This window comes from Ursus americanus, chromosome 8, assembly GCF_024610735.1.
Source record: "Ursus americanus isolate L20-20 chromosome 8, mUrsAme1.1.p, whole genome shotgun sequence".
NCBI classification, from domain to species: domain Eukaryota; kingdom Metazoa; phylum Chordata; class Mammalia; order Carnivora; family Ursidae; genus Ursus; species Ursus americanus.
Window position 1 is genome coordinate 78,150,467 of NC_142134.1, and position 22,088 is coordinate 78,172,554.

At 46.9% G+C, this 22,088-nt stretch overlaps 1 protein-coding gene across 2 annotated transcripts in view; it reads left to right on the plus strand.

Annotated features, from left to right (window-relative positions):
- STK32B (serine/threonine kinase 32B) overlaps positions 1-22,088 on the plus strand; it is a 376,131-nt gene that overhangs the window by 246,317 nt on the left and 107,726 nt on the right. For both annotated transcript variants that reach the window (XM_087864285.1, XM_045771467.2), the window contains exon 4: positions 7,610-7,783. In XM_087864285.1, coding sequence (XP_087720411.1) covers positions 7,610-7,783 — 174 coding nt within the window. The remainder of the gene's footprint in view (positions 1-7,609; positions 7,784-22,088) is intronic.

The following is a 22,088-nucleotide window of genomic DNA, read 5'->3' on the forward strand; positions in this document are numbered from 1 at the left end:
GAAATAAAGATAAATACGTGAATGAAAAGGAAAACACAACATATAAAAATTTGTAGAATTCAGCTAAAGCAGTGATGATGGTGTTGATAACTCAAAATGCTGCATTGGAGAAGGGGAAAGGTCTCAAATTAATAATCTAGTTTCGATCACAAAAGACTAAAATTGAAGAGGAAAATAACCCAAAGCAAGAAGAAAGAAGGAAACAATCCAGAGTGGAATCAATGAAATTGAAAATGGGACAGCAATAGGAAAAAAAATCAATGAAACAATCAGCTGGTTCTTCAAAAAAAAATTAAAAAGTTTGACAATCCTGTGGCAAAACTGACCAATAGAAGCTGAGAGAAGACACGAGTCATGAATATCAGAAATAAAACAGAGCCTATCACTCCAGATCCTGCAGCCATTAAAAGGATAATAAAGGAGTACTGTGAACAATTTTATACTCATAAATTTGACAACTTACAAGAAATGGACCAATGCCTCAAAACCACAAACTACCAAAACTGAGCCAAGAAAAAAAAAAAAACTAACCCAAATAATCCTATAACTGTTAAGTGAATGGAATTCATAATTTAAAATCTCCTGAAAACAAAATTCCATGCCCGGCTGGTTTCCCTGGACAATTCTATCAAATATTTAAAGTATTAACACCAATTTTTTTAATACAGTTTCTTCCAGAAAACAGAAGAGAGGTAAATGCTTCCCAGCTTGTTTTACGGAACGTGAATTACTGTGACACCAAAAGCAGATAAGCGTAGTACAGAAAGAGAGAACTAGAGACCGATATTTCTCACGAATACAGATGTATACCAGAAGACCTCCACAGTGTGAATTACCATTATTCACTTCCCATTCTTCTACCCAATGCCCCTTTTTTTAAAAATGCAAGTTATACATTTCTTTTGGAATTCAGCCCAGTGGGGGGAGGTTTGGCTTCATCTCCTGTGCCCACCCAGAGCGCTGGGCTGTCCGTCCTGCTCTGCCCATTGCTTACTCGCCCTGGGACGGTCAGAGCTGCCCTTCCACACTCACAGTTTGTCCAGGTGAATGGTACATGTACTCCTCCATTATTCCACATTTTTCCTGTCTTTTCCCTCAGTCTTACTTTGTCACCACGGCAAAACCTTTAGAAGCACACAGGATACAAACTAAATAAAACCATTAACCATTAAGCCACAGGAACAGGGTTCTGCATTTACAGAGACAGACCCACTTGATGGTCTGCAAAGGCCTGCTGCATAGCGACAGGTGATGGAGAAACTGAGCTTGCCTGGTCCTGGGACGGCTCCTGCCCTGGGGCGCCGATCGGTGTGAGAGTGTCCCCTTGCTTCCACTTGGCCTGCGGCAGGTACCTGGAAGCCAGCCCGCAACACTGACTTCTGGGAAGGTGACAAGGACAGAATCAGCTCGATGTGGAGCGCGATGAGGGCCAGGATGTATGAATGGCTTGAGCACTTCTGTAGCTCAATTCAAAAATTTTTAAAAAGGTTATTCTTGGGAATGTTATTAAAGACTTCTACGTATCAAGCACAATTCAGGTTTGATAAGCTCCTTGTTATTTGTACAATATGTGCCGACGGAAGGCCCCAACCTCCCATTATTGGATTTCGGAGCCTAAGAGGGTATTTTTAGCTGTTCTGTTGCTGCATGTTCAGTCTGGGAGAATCGCTGGCAGTGAGCGTGGTCGGCGAGCCCTCCTCTCTGTCTGCTCCCCCTTGGAGATTGGATTGCACGGGAAATGGTCTGAGAGATGCTCAGCTCCTTGTCCCAGCAGGTGCCGCACAATAAGGACACAGGAGGTGAATGTCGGAGACATGTGGCTCGTCCCGGCTGCCGGGGCTTCCAGAGGACTAACCTACGGGGCGTCTCCTGGCTTGGCTCCTTTTGCCCAGGGAAGAAAAGTGGAGAACAGCGTGTGTTTCAAATGGCTGAGTGGTGCCATGCTGCTGGAGCTCAAAGAAAGGTTTACGATTTCGTGCATGAAGTGCCGTTTTTTTCCCACGACTCCCTGGCCACTGACAATACATGGTTGGCTGGCAGCTTCCTGGCACCAGGTATGAGCAAGGGGAGATGAAGAAAGAGGGGGAGCTGGGCCAGGTGTTCCCACTCGGGTTTCCCCCTGGACACAGTACCTCTCTCATATGTGCTCATGTGGCTTCTCACACATGGTTAACGTGGCTGGCCTTGAGTGTGCAAGCCTCCTGAGGCTGGTTGTAGTGGACACGATGTGTTATTGAAGAAAGGCCTCACCTGGACTGGGCACAAGTCAGCCTCTCTTGACCTTGGTTTCCTCCATTGGAAAAATGAGAGGCATAGTGCCCACCTCGCATGGTTAAATGGGATAAGTGCTGAGGGATGATTGGAGGTCTGCAGATAGCACCCCTCCTTCCCACCTGAGCGTGGGACCACTTAAGAGACGCCACGGGACTCACACGTGGGAGTCAAAGTATCAGCTTTGTTGCAGACACAGTTGATTGAAGAACTTGGCTTTAGTTCTACACCCGAAGGGCTTGCTAACACTTTGGCTTTGAAAAGGAATCACCCTGAAGGTATGGGCTCATCTGCAAGCCTCTTCTCCACCAGCCAGGACCCTGGCCACGGCAGGGAGTGGACTGAGTACGAGCCCTCGGAGGGCAGATCCAGAAGCCCGGCGGGAACCCAGAAGGGGCTCAGCTGAGCACACTGGCCTCTCCTTCCAAACAGCTCATCAGACAGGTCACTTCTGCTCCCTGCATGGGAGTGAGGCTCTGGAAAGAGGCTGGGAGAGTCACTCTCAGACCAACAAGAGATCCTGGTCTCTGTGAGGAGAGGAGGCCAGATGAAAAGAAGGCTCCCATAAGCAATGACATCAACAACATGCAGAGCCAGTGCCCGTAGAGCTTTGCATCCAGTCAGTCCTCCACCTCCCCTGTCTCCTTCCACACTGCCTTCCCCCTCTTCCCAGCCTCCTGCAGAGAAAGACACAGACTAGCACGCTCACAGGCCACGGGTGCTTTGTGACCCGTTCATTCCTGAGTGTGGGATGCGCTGGGCAATGTGCGAAATGCAGGGGGACAGTGCCAAATAAGCCTGGTCCCTGTGCACAGAGAGATGGCTGGCTGGTGGGGAGAGGAGACCAGGAGAGAGAAGATCCCTGTGCCATGAGGAAAGTGCTGCCAGAGCCTCAGGCAAGGATTCTAATTTCTGGAAATGGGTTATCTTGGTTCAACTCCCCGCTCTGCCATTGCCCAGGAAATGTTCTTTAACCTCGCTGAGTCTTGTTGTCCAGATCTGCCCAAGACAGATCCTACAGACACCTACCTCAAGGGCTGTTGGGGAATGAAATGAATTAGCGCACGTAAAGCTCGTAGAACGGTGCTGGGTGTGTGGGCGGTGCCTTATCAGCGCTGTTCTATTGTAGGGCACCAAAGACCAAAAAGATTGTTACCCAACTCAGTCTTCCAGGGTTAGGGAGGGCTTCTAAGAGCAAGAGTGTGAATCTAAACCAGGGTTTCTCAGCCATGGCACTGTGGACATTTGGGGCCAGGTCATTCTTTGCGTGGAGGCTGTCCTGTGCCTTGGAAGAGGCTTAGCAGCAGCCAGATGCCAATAGCATCTCTCCCAGTTGTGACAACCCAGAGTGTCTCCAGACATTGTTAAATGTCTCCAGGGAGCAGTGTTCCCCTGATTGGGAAGCATGCTGCACACTGAGAAGGGAAGGATGGACAAGCATGGAGAGGTGGGAATCGGGGATGTTGTCAGTGAACTCGTAGTGGTGACCATGACAATATGGAGCTCCTTGGGAATGTAAGGTCCACGTCCAGGGTGAAAAATGGATCTCCAGGGTACTGGTCATGGCACATGACATCAAACTCCGGCCCCCTTTTGATTGTTCCATACTCAGGTGAACGATCTAGGGCGACCTCTTCCAATGAATCCCAGCCTTTGGCGTGGGGCAGATGTGCGGCCGAAGCCTACTGAGTATTTGTGGGTGAGCTCGCGTTGGTGACGTGATCCCTGGCGGCATGCACTGGGTGTTCTCTCCATTTATCTTTTCGTTAAGAGAGCTCATCTGTGAGCAGGACACCAGACCACTTTCCTTCCCCCATGTAGCACTCCTTTCACAGGCTTGGACTTTGATGTCTTCAGTGTACCTTGAAGAACATCATGCAAAAAAAATCCCTGTTAAACGTGTTACTCTGTGTAGAGCTGTTTTATGTAGATGGTTGTTTGTCACATTACAAAATGCTGTCTTTGGGAGGATCTAGTGGGAGAAATTCCTTCTGGCTTCAGTACCAGGAATAATCATGCTCTTCCTAAACAATGATTTTTCCCTGAATCGTAAGGCCGATCATGCTTCTCACTTTGCTCTGGTTGCCGGGAACGTTAGGTTCACGTTAATGGCCCATTTCAGGCAAGCTCTTTGGGCATGAATTGGGGTAAGTTTGCCTGCTTACATTTTCTTGAATTCCCTCTTTATTTTTTGACCTAATCTATGGCTTACTTGTTTTTAATTTTATTAAGTTATATGTATTTTGCAAATAACTTTTAAAGCTTTTTGGGAAAAGATTGGAAATTAGTAAAAAAAAAAAAATGTCTTAAAGCAGACATTGGGTTCTTTGTGCTGGTCTGCTTTGATGTCCAGGCCAGGACTGCTTTGATGTCCAGGCCAGGCCCAACTCCTGAACTTCTTTGATGTTGGAAGGAGAGCCTAATTGCCCAGATTTCTCCATGGGTTGGCATTATGACGATAGGATGTAGATTTCTCACTTGTGGTCTTCATCATTTCCACGACAATGTGCAGCATTATCATGAGAACATGCTTATAATTCCAGTCCAAGAAGAGGCAAAAGGAAAAATGGCACAAAGCTTTGGAATAGCGCAAAACTGCAGAGATAAATGAAAGGTCATTCTCTGTTCTCTGATAACAGCATTGAGTCTCCTTGGGGATGTAGAGTCCATGGCCCAGGGCAAAAAAAAAAAAAAAAATGGATCTGCAGCAAGAGAATGCCATAACCTGACTTATTGCTCAAATTATCGTTCCCTTTGCATTTTGGATTTCCTCTTTAGAATTCATTCTGGTCTGCAAGTTTCTCTCCTAAAAATTCGTGTTGCTCCTCCAAAGAGTTCTGGCAGAATATTCAATGAGATACCCTTTGACTGTCTAGCTGTGAACGAGGGTACAGAACTCACTGCTTATGAATGTAATGTTTCAATAGTCTTTCAACTATTAGAATACAAATTGGGCATCTGTAGGAGGCATTTATAGCTGATTCCTGTGGTTCCTTCCTGAACATCTATACCCTTCTCTCCAGTAGCAAAGAGGTGGAAGGATGTACCAGATGACTCTTTCCGTTCCAAATGACAGAAACACCGTGTCAAGTAGCTGAGGTCCGAAAGTGGACTCTTTGCCCATGAAAACGTGACGTTCAGGCTTCTGCCCAGGCTGGAGCCAGCACCTCTGACAGGACCCCTCTCTGTGTGTGTGTAGCTCTCAGCCTGCTTGACCCTCTGCAGCTTCATGCTGCCGATGGGTCGTACCCCCATTTTTGGCAGGAGGATTCCAGGCAACCTCTTAGTCACACAGCGTCTAGCCTGGCAAACCCAGAGGAGGAGGCTTTTCTTTTGTCCACCCCAAGGAGCACCCCCAAGGGGTCCTGACAAACCGACACCAGCAGCCAGGGGATATGTGTTCACCTCCTAGTGAGCCCAGGTCACTGATCTGCTCATCTCTTTGTTGAAAGGAAGGAGCAGGACTCCTGGGCCAGCACCAACAGGAGCACCTTCAGTGACTCAGAAGTGTGGGAATGGAGGGCATCAGGAGACCAGACTTTCTGCACGCCAGTGATGCCTCTCATCAACTCTTCTTGAACAAACGTAAACCACTTCAGCATACAAGTCCGGTATTACCGTGATACCAAATGTGGGTCAGGGCAGTAGCAGTTAGGAAAATATGGGCTAGTGTCCCTTGGAACGTGATATGCAAAATCCTATAAGAGATACTGGCAACCTGCGTCCAGGAAACGCCCCCGGCTTATAGAAACACACTGTGGGCGTCACAGCAGCCCCCAGGGTGTGTAGTCATCACAGCAGCCCCCAGGGTGTGTAGTCAGAGATGCTCTGGGAGTGGCGGGGTCTGGGTTCCTCTGGTTGACTCGCTGGGTCCCTTCGACCCTCTGGGGCTCAGTTTCCTCTTCTGTCGAACAAGGGGGATGGCCTGGCTGGCCCAGGTCTGATACCCGAGGGTGTGAGACAAAGGTCTAGGCCTCCACGGTAACAACCGGCCATTCTGTGATTACCGCTCCGGCTTCCCTTGTTAGCTTCTGCGATTCTGCATGGAATGTGAAGACGGTTCGCGACGCTGAGGTTCTGCTTGACAATTGGGTAACACCGTTCTGAGACTCATAGGTTAGCTCTTCAGTCCTTAGGAGCCTAAATGTGTTTTGCAAAAACTAAGTACTGGGTCAGTTCTCTATGGCTGAAAAAAAGACAACAAAACAGGAAAACCCCCCAAAACCAAAAACAAAATCCTCACAACATCAGTGGCTTAAAACGCAGCTCTTTTATTATCCTGTGTTCCATGTGTTGATGGGGCTCAGCTGGGCAGTGTTTCTGCTCCGGGTGACGCCAGCTGGGGCTGCCCTGGCTCCCAGTGCCCGAGGCGGCTGGCTCCCCCGGGGCCCGTTGGCGCTGGTTGTGCCTGGTGGCTCAGCTAGGGCTGTTGCCTGGCGCTCCTTTGTTTTCCTTCTCATGGCCTCTCCATGGGGCTCGGGCTCTGGCTGCGTCCTGGGAGGCAGTTCAAGTAGAAACCGCCAGCTCCCTTGAGGCCTGGGTGTGAACTCGCCGAGCATCGCTGCATACGGGGGGTGCAGAACCAAGCCCCGTGTGGGGAGTGGCGCGTGGGGCAAGGGAACCGGGAATGCTGGGCGGGGGATGCAGCTTTGGAGACTACCTACTACTAGCCCTGAAAACACCCCCTTAAAGCAGTTACTAAAGACTAAGTAATATACACAATGGGATAGTACTCGGCCATCAAAAAGAATGAAAGTTTGCCATTTGCAACAACATGGGTGGGGCTAGAGGGTATTATGTGCAGCAAAATAAGTCAGTCAGAGAAAGACAAATACCACATGATGTCACTCATATGTGGAATTTAAGAAACAAAACAAATGAGCAAAGCGGGGGCGGGGGGAGGAGAGATAAACCAAGAAACAGACTCTGAACTCTAGAGAACAAACTGATGGTTACAGAGGGGAGGTGGGTGGGGGGATGGGTGAAATAGATGATGGGGGTTAAGGAGAGCACTTGGGATGAGCACTGGGTGTTGTATGCAAGTGTCGAGTTGCTATATCGTACACTCAAAACTAATATTACACTATATGTTAACCAACGGAAACTTGGATAACAACTTTTAAAAATTAAAAAAAACAAAAACGAAGTCGTACGTTGGTGTCTACAATTGGTTAAAATGCCATTTGCCGGCCAGAGCCTGTGGATGGTGCACGGGACTTCAGGGGCACAGGTGCCTCTCTCTGAGGCTCAGGCTACGCTTCTGTAACATGGGGGCGTCGGTCTTGAGGATGCGGGAGTGTCTCCATCCCTCACCTCCTCTGTCCCTCTGCGCCCACAGGTACTCCTTCCAGGACGAGGAGGACATGTTCATGGTGGTGGACCTGCTCCTGGGCGGGGACCTGCGCTATCACCTGCAGCAGAACGTGCACTTCAGCGAGGGGGCGGTGAAGCTGTACATCTGTGAGCTGGCGCTGGCCCTGGAGTATCTGCAGAGGTTCCACATCATCCACAGGTGATGGGCTGCTGGAGGGGTGCTGGGGACGGCGGCGTGGGGGGAGCAGGCCGCGGGGGCGCAGGGCCTTCTCTGGCTGGCACTCGTTACAAGTGGCCGCACGCGGAGCTAAGGAACGCAGAACAGGGCATTACTGCTCTTACTTTCTCCACCGACAGCCCGCTCCCTGGTCCCCTGCATCTCAGGGGCAGCGCCCCACTGCGGAGAGACGTGCCGGCGGTTGGCCTTGGCTTCTCTCTTCCAGTGTGACTTTGGGAGGCTGGAATATTCTGTCCCTCCAGTCTCAGAAAGGTCATGTGGCGTTAGCTGGGAGAGTGAGGGAATCTACTCTCTTCCTTTCCATACCTTGAAATCGGTGCTGTGCCTCATGGAGAATTTCTCTCTCTTGGAAGCTTCAGTGCTGGCCCTGGGCTTGGGTTAGAAGCTCTGAATTTCTGCCTGTTCTTCAGGGCCTTTGCTTCTCCCCACCCGTGCACAGCCCTGCCACTCCAACCAGGCAGGCAAAGTGAGTTTGTCTGCAGAGGCAGGTGGCCAGGGAGAGGTTTCGGAAAGCGATGGTATCACGAACGACGTCTTCTTGCTCTTCCCAGCGGAGGGGCTGGCATGAGTGGCTCCAGATTTGTTCACCTGGGGTCTCGCATTGTGCCTAGTGGCTCTTCTTCTAACCTAGGCCATTTTAGAAGATGTCGTAAACAAAGCCTTGACTCTCTAGGTAGAGATGGTAGCTTAGGCACACACCCATGCACGCGTGTCTGCAGTTGTCCCTCCTGAAACCCCAGTAAAACGACAGCAAGAGGATTTGAGAAATGACAAACTCCCAAGGATAGGGAAGACTAAAGAGGAGACTATAGAAACACGGGGCGGGGTGGGGGGGGGAGGTTCTGAAAGAAGAGGAAGACCAGTGAATGATTAGTGTCCAAGAACGTAAATTCCAGGCTGTCACTGGGGTGAGCGCTGATGGACACCGAAAAATCCCCTGAAGGTGCAGAAGTTGACAGTAATCAGCACGTTTGGAGGGAAGACAGGAGGTAAAAAGGAGGCTAAACTAAGGTGAATTGTTTGAAAGCCTTTTAGGAAGTCCCGAGGACCCCAGAGCTGCTTGCCCACTGTGAATAGTTCGATGGCGGAATAGTCATCTGAGGAACTTCACCCAAGCAGAAGACGAAGGCTTGCTCCCTAGAGATAGCAGCTGAAGGACATCAAGCCTACTTTAGTTGGGATACTGTACTGAAAACAGTATACCAACCAGATGCTAAAATACACAGCCTCCCCCCCTTCCAGCTGGGCTCCGAGAGTAGCACATTCAGGCCTTCCTCCAGGCTGGACACTGATTTCAGTGAGGATGCGACTTCAGTGGGGATTAGCCAAAAGTAAGAGATTGTGACATCACAGCTTCCCCACCACTCCTTAGCACGGAGTTCACAGCCCACAAGCCCCACTCACTTGCCATGAGCTGCCAGCTAGGTTACCGACAACCAAGGGTTATCAGACACCCCAGGAAATCTGGCCTGAACAGTGAGATCGACACAATCAATAGACAGAGGGGGGAAAACTTGGAAGAAACAGACACTATGCAAGGGGAAGAAAATACCAAATAACTATGATCAGTGTTTCCGGAGGGAAAAAAGATTTTTGCTATTATAAAATAAGGGAACACTGTGTTTATTTAAAATTCAGAGAACAAACATCAGAGCGCTTATAAGTTAAAAATATGACAGTAGTAGTGAAAAATTCAAAAGATGTGTGAGAAGACAAAGCTGACATCCCTCATACAGTACAACAGAAAGACAAAGAAAATATGAGAGAAGATATAAGAAAATACGAGAACCAATCCAGTAATCCCAGCATCAGAAGAGAGAGAAGAGAGAAAACATGGCAGGAGAAATCGTCAATGAAATAATTACAGAATGTCTCCAGGACTTGAAACACATGCGTTTCCAGACTGAAGGGTCTACCAGGGATACAGTGCAGAGATCAGAAACAGACACCTGTCAAAACAGACTTCAGATCCCGTAGGCTTCCACAGAAGAGCAGCAGGCCATAAAGGCTGAGGAATCGGATTGTTTTGGGCTCATCAGGCCCTAGAAGGCAGTGGAGACATGCTGGTCAATCAAGTGTGAGCGTGCGCGTTTTCACAAGTTCAAGGTCTCCAAAAAACGTACCTCATGTTCACCTTTTCTCAAGTAACTATTAGAAAAAGAGGTGGACTCCACAAAAATGAGGGACTAAATCAAGAAGAAGGAAAAGATGGAAGACGGAAGTGGGGCTCTAGCCGAGGAGGGAGGCATAGGGAATCTCGAGGATGGTAGTGAAGGGAGGTTCGAGGATGTCAGCTGTGCCTAGGGTGTAGACCCTGACCCGTGCTATCTGAGTGGATCAGAAGACCCCGGGACAGACTTCTTCAGGAAGCATGGGATGACGGCATTCCTGATGCATCTGGATGCCTTGAGAGGAAGTTCTTTAGCTGGTGGAGAATCCAAAGTCGAATAACTGAGAAGTCTAGTAAAAAGCTCGACAGAAAATGATAGACATTATTAACTCCCGGGAATGGAAGTGTTGTACAGGATGTCATCTGTTATAGTACAGCTTACAACCCGAGCCAGCTCTGCATAGCATAATCATAATCCTGGCAGCCCTGAAAGTCAGTCTCACCAGAAATACAGCACTCCATTGGGGAATGACTGAATGCAAGGATGAGCATGTCTCCTGGGGGTTTCAGGGAGGAGAGACTGCTACATCCTCATCTTCTGCAGTGGGAGGCCAATGGATGGAGCCTCAAATGCAAAAGTTATCTCTGTCATTGAGAGAGAAGGGGCTAAACATACCAAAATTGTCACCTGAACGAGATGGATGGAGAGGAAGAGATGGGGAGAAAGTGGTAGGGGTTGTTGCTGTATTATAACAGAACTTGCAGAAGTATTGATCCTTTGAATGATAGCCATGCATAATTTTAATACAAATAACAAACACAACACAATGAATAAGAACAAGAAGGAAGAGGAAGTTGTAGTAGCGACAGTAATAGTATGTACTAGAAAAGGGGTTGTTTGGTGCAATGCAGAGAGCGTTCGCTGAGGGCCGTTGTTCGTTCACTCAGTCACTCACCAGCCTTCGCACGCGGCCGTTTCTGGCTCCGTACTCTGTGTTTGCAAGCATTGTGCGATATTTGTTGAGGAAGGTTACCCCATGCCAGAGTAGCCTCTGTGGGCCAGCTGGGCTTTTTTGAAGGTGCTTAAAGGAGCAAGTTCTTTCCCAATCTGTTATACAGATGTCATTGACGAATTATTACAGCCGTTTCTGCACTAGTGTGCAATGGATGACCAATTTGCCTAATTTCCCCCAGACACTGAGTCATGTGGACATGGGGTGAGATGGATGCCAACTTCTCAGAGCAGAGCCAGGGATAGACCAGGCAGACGTTGGAACTGTCCCATGAGAGCATGATGGTTGGAACCTCTTCTTTACCTGAGCAAATGTTTTTAAGTCACTCGATGTGAGATCATCTGTCCTCAGATTCCAGATCTATCCTGGAGAAAAGGAGCTAGCCAACAATTTAAAATTTTTAAAAATCCACTAAGCAGGATTCTCTTACCATTTCTAAAATGGTAGACATGGCAGAAATTTGAGTCAGCTTTTTGCTTTCCCATATAGTGCAATAAATCCCTTTTTCAATGTGTTTGTGTGTTCAAACTTGAAATTACGTGTTGTACACACCGTGCATAGGGATATTTGCTAATGCTGTGCAATGTGTTGTGTTAGTTCAACAGATGAATTTATAAATCTCCCACTTCTTATGTGCCAGAACTCCCAATGTTGTATTTTATACAGACAAAGGAATGTTGCTTTTTTCAAAGTAGCCACACTCTAGGGGTGCCTGGGTGATGCAGTGGGTTAGCCATCTGACTCCTGGTTTCAGCTCACGTCATGATCTCAGGATCATGAGATCGAGCCCCGACTTGGGCTCTGTGCTCAATGCACAGTCCGCTTGAGTTTCTCTCTCCCTCTCTATCTGCCCTTCCTGCTCATGCTCACTCTCTCTCTCTCTCATATAAATAAAAATAGATCTTTAATTTAAAAAAAGAATAAAACGACAAGAAAAACGAAGTACACACTTGAAAGTGGTAGAATCATCCTACAAATGCAAGCCTGGGTTGGATTGCCAAAAATCTGTGTCTTCCATCTTGGTGGGCTTGGGCAAGTTACTTGACGCCACCTACTTCGCTTTTTTGGACCACAGTTTTCAAATCTGTAAAACAGACCTGATGATGCCTACTTTATTGGGCTATTGTGCAAATTCCATGAGGAAGAGGTCATAAAGGACTGAACTGTGCCTGCCATCTTGTAGCACGAATCTTTCCTTCGTCTGCAGCATGGACTTTGAAACCTGGTATTCAATCTTTCTTTAAAAAAGATTTATTTATTTGAGAGAGAGAGCAGGAGGAGGAGCAGAGGGAGAGGGAGAGAGAGAATCCACGAGCAGACTCCCCACCGAGCCCAGTGCAGGGCTTGATCCCAGGACCCCAAGATCATGACCTGAGCCAAAATCAAAGTTGGATGCTTAACCTACTAGCCACCCAGGTGCCCCTAATCTTTAATTATATATTTTCTCAGTAGTGACAATTCTCCATCCTTTGAGGATGGTGTTACAGATCTATAGAAAGTATAAGGCATTTCAGAGTATATAACCCTTGAGTTTCAAAGTGCCCAAGTTGAGAAATATTATTGTGTGTTCAAAATAAATCATTGTTTTAAAGCAATTAGAGATCGACATGTTAGAGCATTTGAGTTGGCCCTTCATTCTTCCAACCAGGAGGAGTGCCAGCCCCTGGGAAGAAAATGGCGGCTAGGACACTGTGTGTGCACCCGAGCAGCTTTCCCAGGTGAAGAGGCAACCATTCTAGGGGTCGTATTACTGCAATTCAGGATGAGGACCCAGGTCAGGGTGCCGCACAGCGGCTGCAGGAGCCCTGGGGAGGGGGTGCCCAGCCCAGACTGAGGGGGTGGGTGGAGCAGAGGGCACAGAGGAGGCCGGGAAGGCTTCCCCTGGGACACTTGACTTGTCCTGATTTGTGGGACAAGGAGGGATTAGCCCAGAGAAGAGGAATGCAGGAGGCTCTGGGCAGAAGCCCCCAGATGTGAGAGGCAGAGCCTGCACTGCTCAGGCTGGCAGGGAGCACGTCCTGAGGCCCTCACCGGTGTCATCCATAGGTGGGTTGAAGCTTGGGAGCGACATGGTCCAGCTGGTAATTGAGAATGACCTTTCTGAAGGTCCTGAAAGCCCTTCCCAAGGGGGCTCTTTAGCCAGGGTGGGGTCACTGGACTAAGTAGAAAAAGCAGGTGATGCAGAATCTAATGGGTAACAACAGTGGCGACAAATCAGGTTTATTAAGCTGTGTGTGTCAGCACAGATACATACAAGCACACATGTGTACACACGCAAGTATCATCTCATTTAATCCTCACATCGGTGGAATGGGCTCGGGACCACAACTGTCTCCGTTTTGCAGAGAGATTGGGTGATTTACTCCCAGGCCCACCACTGGAGATCGTGGAACAGGTTTCAAACCAAGACACTCTGACGGCAGATTCCCTGCCGATCACCACCGAGCCCTTATTGTTCAGACCACGTTGAACTGCTTCGAAGGGCTGATGAGAGTGTGCATGCACGGACAAGCATAAAAATAAGCACACGTGGATCTGTCAACTCCTCACAACCGCCCCCAAGGAAGGCTCTGTGCCATCCGCGTGTGAAGCTTCTGGTGGTTGAGCCCCTAGCCTGAAGTCATGCTGTTTAAGTAGCAGTATTATGCTTCTAAGTTGGAATATGGCTCTTTCCACCACACCTTGCCACCTTCCCAGATGCAAAAGACAAGCAAAGGTTATGTCCTAATGTCCTGTCCAGCTAAGCCCTAGACAGAGCCTGAATAAGGACAAGGACCCCACTTTTTCAGAGGGCGTCCCTGGCTGGCTTTTATCTAGGCAAGGTTCCTACCCCAGTTCCCACCCTGTTCTCTCCCCAAGCACTTTGTCTATTCCCTTCCTGGCATCCGATCCCCGTTGGGTGATCGAGGCCTTTGTCATTGTTTCTGGGTAGCCAGAGAAAAACCTGGCTGTCTGCAGATGCTCTGAGGGCAAGCATCTAGTCTACCTTACTCATCTGCATATTTTCAGCACCCAACAGACCGTGGGGCATGGAGCAGGTGCTCCCTGACTACGTGCTGAGTCACTGAAGAAGTCATGAAGAAAGGAAGGAAATTCCTTACAAATACAAGTTCACAGTTGATAGGTCAATATCCGTCTGTCGCGCTGCTGCTTACAACTTTTCTGCCCATGACTCTTGGTTTGAGCTCAAGTCATGATCTTGGGGTCGTGAGATGGAGCCCCGTGTCAGGCTCTGCACTCGGTGGGGAATCTACTTGGGCTTCTCTCTCTCCCTCTGCTTGCCCACATGCGCGCTCTCTCTCTCTTTCTCTCTCTCAAATAAATAAATAAATCTTTTGAAACAAGAAGTCTCTGCTGGGACCCAAAGTTGTGTGCCACAGACATGAAGTTCCTTTGAAATCTCATGTTTGATGTGACAAATGTCTCAATGTTTTCCATTCCACCCCATTGTGTAGTCATGATTCTTTTGATACATAAGATAATACTTTACCTTTCATAAAAAAGAAAAAAGAGGACATGAACAATAATGGCTTCTCGGCATCTCCTCGGTCTGTGGCAGATGCTGTTGCCTTATGTCCATCTATTAGGGGAAAGCGAGCTGATCTGAAGGAAGTTCATGGCTCAGGTGAGGTCAGGCCACCAGGAACCCTCTCCCCTCTTGCGTTTTTGATACAGTTCAGTCACGTAAATGTGAGCAGTAAAGGGCAACCGTGTAGTCACTGTCGTGAACTGTGCAGTGATCTAAATGCTAATTAGAGCAGGTCTGGGGCAGCGTTTTCGAGCTTCTTTTGGAGGAAATTTTCAGCATAGGGGTTACTTCAATCGGATTTTGCTCTGAAATGCCTAACCCCCCAGGAGGGTGTCTTTGACCCCCTTGGGAAGCGCTCTCGGTGAAGTGTGGCTGACTTGTTCTGCCCTTTCCTGTGCTTCCGGCCCCGATTTTGCCGCACACGTGAATCAATGCACAGTCTCAAAGCTTCGTGGTCACAGTGAAGCCTCACCTCGTCAGACCCCAGCCGTCCCTCCTTCGGAGACAGGAGTCCCGTCAGGGGCTTCACCTTGGAGTTGTGGGCGGAACATACTCAGCCTTGACACAGTATCTGCTTACTGTCAAGTTTTTGTCAGGAGTAATTCTTTTGGTAACCTTTTGACTTTGGGAAACCTTTTTATCTTTAGGACCGCTAATAGTTTAATCCTGCTGGTTTAACACTGGCAAACTCGTTTCTTTACTTTAAACTAGCATTATCTATGCAGCAATTCTTTTGCTACAGATTGTCTAAAAGTATACAAACTGATTTGTAGAAGTTTATCAGTTTTGTCACCTTATTGAATATACTGAGAAAATAAAGTGAATCCTTTTTTTATTTTTTATTTTTATTTACTTTTTTTTTTTTTTGCTCTGGAATATAGGGTTAAATCCAGATCTTATATATATTTTTAAGACTTTATTTATTTATTAGAGAGCAAGAGAGAGCACAAGCAAGGGAGCTGCAGAGGCAGAAGGAGAAGGAGAAGCAGGCTTCCTGCTGAGCAAGGAGCCAGGCAAGGAGCCAGATGCGGGGCTAATCCCAGGACCATAACTTCAGCTGAAGGCAGACTCTTTTCTTTTTTTTAAAGATTTTATTTATATATTTGACAGAGAGGCAGCCAGCCAGACAGGGAACACAAGCAGGGGGAGTGGGAGTGGAAGAAGCAGGCTCCCAGCAGAGGATCCTGATGTGGGGCTCGATCCCATAACGCTGGGATCACACCCTGAGCCGAAGGCAGACGCTTAACAATTGCGCTACCTAGGGGCCCCTAAAGGCAGACTCTTAACCGACTGAGCCACACAGTGGTCCCAGATCTTATTTTTTAATAAATAATATGTGTATGTTGTAAAGTTCAGAAGATTCAAAGGAATGTGTGTAAAAAATAAATGACAATTCTCCCATTTTTGTGAGCATTTTCACTGATTCAAAGCACATGCTTCAAACTTCCTCTTCCAGTTCACTATTTGTGTTTGCCACAGACGATTTCATTTTTAAGCGTTAACATGTAAAAAGGCACGCACGCAGGAGCTTTTTGACATTTTGTGTCTTTGGATGGGAATAAGATGAGGACAGGAGTCCTTTCCAGGGCAGGGCTTGGAACTGAGCCTTGCTCATATGTACGTGCAGTTAGCATTAAAATGTAATGGGTAGTCCCCATTTTTGCAACATGTAATTGGAAGTTACCAAAAAAAAAAAAAAAAAAAAAAAGCGTGCTTGTAGGATGCTATGCCCATGATGGCCGTCAACATTTGCCAAGCACTCTGCACGTGCCTGGCTCTGTTTTACGTGCTTTACAGGTGTGACTTTGCCTGCTCCCAACAGCCAACTGAAGGGGGTCCCATGATCAGCCCCATTTTACAGGTGAGACCACTGGGTCTTGTGGAGAAAAGTAACTACCCAGGAGCAAACAGTAGGTGCTCACCCCAAGTCACCAGCTCTCACTGTCTCTGTGCTGGTGACCCATGGGAGCCCAGTCCTCCACTCATATTTACACTAGAATCTGTCCATTATCCAAGCTTTCATGAAGGAAAAAATCATGTGACCAATGCTCATTGTAAAGGCAAACCCCCAGGCTTTTGCTGGCACATGCAAATAAAAAAATATTTTAAGTGACAATATTCAACCTCCTCCCTCTTTGAAGTCCTTGGCATTCCCTGATGAGCTGCTTATTTTCCTGTGGGGACAGCACCCGTTTCCAGTTTGGGTTGCATGAATTGATGGAGATAGAATTTGTGTCCTTTGCTTGGAAGCTCGTGTGTTTATAGTTTAAAAAAATACTTTTTTTTTTTTGTAAATAGACTCACTTGCTTACATTTATGCTTCCTGAATTCTGTAAAGATAACTGTTTTAACTCCTGATAATTTGGGGAAATTGCCTATGTGCCTTTCCCAGGAAATTGCTTGCAGAATGAGGCTGGGATGATGCTTTTCATTGGCCAATCCCAGTTAATTGGGAAATCAAATTTGTCTAAGTGGTAGGAGTAGAGACTGTGCCAAGTGTTGAAATATGGCTGGGCTACTTATCTCATATCTTTGGCAGTGGGGACTTGTCACTCGTGTAATGGCAACGTAGGTAAAAGAAGGGAAGAGCCAGGATTTTCCTAACCAGTGCCTTTAGTGGCTTGAGTTGGGGAATGGGCAGTAAGTAGCCTGCCCTCCCTGGCTCCCAGTTTGGGTCTCATCTGACGACCAGTGGAATTTGTGAATAAACGAACCAAACCTCTGACCTAAACCCTCCAAGTGGTGGGACACGGGGAATGAGATTGTGAGGGAGAGAAACCCAGACTCTGTTCCTGACAGTACGGTGAGGGGTCAAGGGCACCCCGTGTGTAGGCAGGGGCGTGGCCCACCACGCACCGCTGTGAAGGCTGGTGTTGAGAGTTCTCATGTTGTGTTCCCGGTGCAGAGGACCTTGGGCAAGTCCATCACCGCTCTGATGGGAGTTTGCTTCTCTATTAACAAGAGGAGTGATCTCCGTCCACAGGGCTGCTGGGGGATGGAATGATGTGTGGCTTACCTTAAACCCAGGGTGATCTCATCTCGAGTTACTTAATGTATTTACATCTTCAAAGACCCTATTGCTGAATAAGGTCACATTCAGAGATACCAGGCTTAGGACTCGGACATGTCTTTCAGGGGGTGCAGCGTAATGCACTGCAAATCATATTCAGCTCAAAGGCGGCTCCTGGATCAAGACTCCCCACTTCCTTGGGTGGTTTCTCCTTTGGGCATCAATGTCACTTCTGTTCATACTTCAGTGAGGACTTTCCTCTGGTTGTTTACTGTGTACAGGACCCCTGCTCCAGAAGATGCTTTCAGAATTATGTCTTTCCTAATTACCCATTATAGGTCCTGGCACATAGTAGATATTTATAAATGTTTATGCCTTAAATGAGAGCTTGAGGCCCAAGGCATTGAAAGGATGTGTCTCGCTAGTGAGTTCTTTCCGCCCAGGCAGGCTCTGAAGTAAGTCAAATCTCAGGTTTATGTTCATTGAGTTAGTACGTATTTAATTGGCACTTACTGTGTGCCAGACAGCACAACAGCAACCCTGATACAGGGGCACCTGGGTGGCTCAGTCGGTTGAGCATCTGACTCTTGGTTTCAGCTCAGGTCATGATCTCAGAGTTGAACTCCAGCCCTGTGTCGGGCTCCACGCTCAGTGCAGAGTCTGCTTGTCCCTCTCCCTCCCCCTCTACTCCTCCCCTCACTCTCTCTCTCTCTAAAAATGAAGAAGTAAAAAAAAAAAAACAAAAGAAAGGAAAGAAACCCTGATACACAAGTATGTGGTCTCTTTCTTCAAAACCCAAATGCTTCATAAGTATGCATTGAGCACCTACTGTATGCCTGCCACCTGACTCACAGTTGGGTTAGGGAGACAGACATATAATGACCATCTCAGCCAGTGTGGGAAGTGGTTGGTGAGTGCCTAGTCAAAGCAGTAGAACATAGAGGAGGCAGGATAAAATTTGTCTCTAAGGATCAGCCAAGCTTTTGGGTCATCGGTGATGGTATCTGGACTGGGCTTTTCTTGTGGGATGAAAAGGGTATTTCCGAAAGCAAAGTGTTCTGGAAAAATGTTCTCTGGGGAGTCTGAATCTTATTTGCTGGTGGCAGAAACTGTTACAGCCCTTTTGGAGAGATCCTTGAGAATAAGAATCAAGTACTTGGTGAATATTCATACAGTTCGACCCACTGATTTCACTTCTTGAAATGTATGGTAAGGCTCCACTCTGGCCTTAGTTAGAGACTCTAAGTTTTGTACAGCACAGCTTATGATGACCGATAATCCTGAAATAACCCAAAGCAAAGAAATTGGCTTTGTAAACTGTATACCTCCTTTTTAGAGACTTGAGACTATGGTCCACCCATATGTACAGCGCTTCCTAGGAAAACCCTGCACTGTTAAAAGCAGTCATTGTTACGATCTTGAGAGGAAATTATAGCTTATAAAAATGCATGACCCTGTAAACAGATGTCTGCTTACTGAACAGAAAAGACTCGAAGGAGGTTTCCCCCTGGGCTGGCGTCGAAGGGAGATTCCATGCAAATCGCTTTCCTTTTTTTCTCCATTTCGAAATTTTCTGTAATGGGCACCTCATCCTTTTTAATGAAGAAAATCAAAGCATAAATAGCTTTCTCCCTAAAGGGAAGGTGTTTCTCAGACACTAACTTTATTTTTTGTTAGTTTTATTTTTTAAAGCAGCAATGTTTTATTTATGTATACATTAATAATCATGTTTATTCGAATATACAGCATAACTTTTTTCTGTAGATATTAATGTATTTTTGATGCTGATTAAAATTCTTATGTTTCATATATATTTCTATATATTATCTTATGTTTCATATATATATATATATATATATATATATATATATTTCTAGTTCTTTATTGAAAACTACATATTTGGGGAGAGGGAGCAACTTGGAAGGAAAGAAAATACATTCAATAAGAAACCAGAGCTATAGAAATCACTTTAATATCATCCTAAATTTTGGCACTTTGCACTTGGACTCAGCTGTGTCCTATGTCGTGTCTCTCAGACATGGGCATTGGATTGGACTGCCCAGTTTGGAGTCCTGATGCCACCACTCATTGCCAGCTCTGAGAGCTCAGAAAACTCATCTCATCATGCCTCAGTTTTGTCACCTTTAAAATGGGCTTATGTGGATATGGAATAAATGATCCGTGTTGAACTCCTGACACAATGCCTGCCTAGCACCCTCCAAGCCTTTGGTGAGATCCATAATAAAACAATAATGATCAATAAGCCTAGTATAAAACTGATAGGACCTATTTTTACAGGTCTGAATATCCTTCCGATCCTTCCCTGCCACCACGGTGCCAAGAGTAACCTGCTGGTTCTCATCAGATCCGAGAGGGACCACAGCAGTACCTCTTCGTTACTGTGGTACTGGGGTCATAGCAACGAGAAAGAAATCTTCAGATGGAAAAAAAAAATAGAAAACACGCAGAAGTGTCATTTAGGGTGGAAATTCCAATTCAATTTCAGGAGTAACTTCGTTATTTCCAGGCACAGAGCTTGGAACCCTTCTGTTACAGGCCGGCATTTTGAGAATTTATGGCTTCGTGATGATATAAAAGTGAGATACAAGAGAATCCAATTTATCCCTTAAAGGGACTGTTCCATCTCCTGGGTGTAAATTGCTCCTGTGATTGGGCAGAGAGTGTTTATGTTAGATAATAAATTGTAGAAATAAGGACCCGGTCTCAACTTAACATCAGAGAAACTGGATTGAAATCTGGGAGCAGAATATGAAAGCGGAAGACAAACCCGAAAATGGATCCAATAAATTCGAGGCTGTTCTGCAGAAATTGTTCAAACCCGAGACGATGAATGCAGTGTCCGAAAATCGGCTCAGCGGTTTTGGAAATGTCAGCATGCCGCAAAAACACTAAGATTTCTGAAACTTTGTTTCCGTGCTGTTCCCCACAGCTCTGAATCCCTTCCCCGACTAGTATCCTTCATTCACTCATCAGTCAATAAACAATACCGGAGAAGGGTCAACACTTGGGCACTAAGGACAGAAACACTAAGGCAACAAATATCTACCTCAAGAAGCCTCAGTCCTGTGGGAGGAGCACACTGGTTATTAGTAATAATAGTTAGCATATTTGGGCCCTGACCACCATGTGCCAGGATTTGTGTATGTATGTGTAGAAACACACACGCATATATACACATATACATACGTGTAGTCACACAGTTGCCAGCGTATGTATCTCGTTACAATTCAGTGTAGTCTCCCTCTCCTTTTGCAAGTGAGGGAAAGACAGGGCTGGGAAGGATATGAATCATAAGAGAGGTAAGTGGGAACACAATACTTGCAGAGTTCTGAGAAGTGACAGATCACATATGCTTTATGCCTTGCTTGGGCTTATGGAGGAGATGGGCTTTGAAGTCTGAACAGCATTTTAACAACAGTGACAGATGGTGGAGAGCGTGTTTCCAGGAAGACTTGATACAAGAAAGGGGTTGGCTTACTCATGTCTCCTTGTGCAGGACCTTGAGTGCAAGATTATTAAATGTGAACTCTGTCTTGTGACTGTTGCCACAAGGATTGTTGAAATAATTCCTTACGGTCACATGGGGGTTGAGATAAGGAAAGAAGAGAGGAAGGTGGTGTAGCGTTTCCATATTTACAGGTTGGTGCTACCACTGTGGCATTCCGCATTCCTCCCTTGTGCTGGACCAGACAACCTGTGCAGTCTTCATAGGTATTCATTCATTCATTCATTCATTCATCTGTCCATCCTTTCATCCATCTATCTGTCCATCTGTCCATCTATCCATCCGTGCATCCGTCCATCCATCCGTCCATCCATCCTTCCAACCATCCATGCATCCATGCATCCCTCCACTCGGTAGTGACTTACCAAGTACCTGCATCGTGTTGGGCTATGGACGCAGCAGTGAACAGTGCACTTGACCTTATCAAGTTTCTGTCTTCTTGGTGCATGTTTTCTAATGGACAGAGGCGGACAACAAACAAACAAATATGTTTGTAATATGTCAGAGGATGACAAGTGCTGTCAAATTCTGTGGCAACATGGAGTGAACCACAGGTGGTGGTCTGGCTTGTTTCTGCTTTACGGAGAGTTATCAGAGAGACCTCTCTGATAGAGGGACATGCAAGCAGGGAGCTGGAGGAAGTGAGGGGTGAGATGTGGCAATCCTGGGGTGCCCTCTTGAAGTAGCAGCATGGAGACCCTGAGATGGGGTGTGCTTGGTGTGTCTCAGGAACAGCAAGGAGACCGACATGACGAGAGAGAGTGGTGGAGGTGAGGCCAGGGGGAGAGGTGAAACAGAAGGTAATAGGGATTTATCAGCTTCAGCTTTTATCCTGAGAGCGGAAAGCTATTGCTGGGCTTTCGACAGAGCAGTGACATGATTTGATCTATGCTTTCAGTAGGGGTGGGTGTTGACTGCTGTGTACAGGTTCATTCTGGCTGCTTTGTAGGAGATGGACTGGCGGGGGGCAGCCTTCCCTCCTGCAGACGAACAGAAGGCAAGGCTCCTGCTGGGAAGAGAGAAACATTTTGATGGAGGCTCAGTTACCCTGTCCTAATACCTCTATTGGCCAAACTGG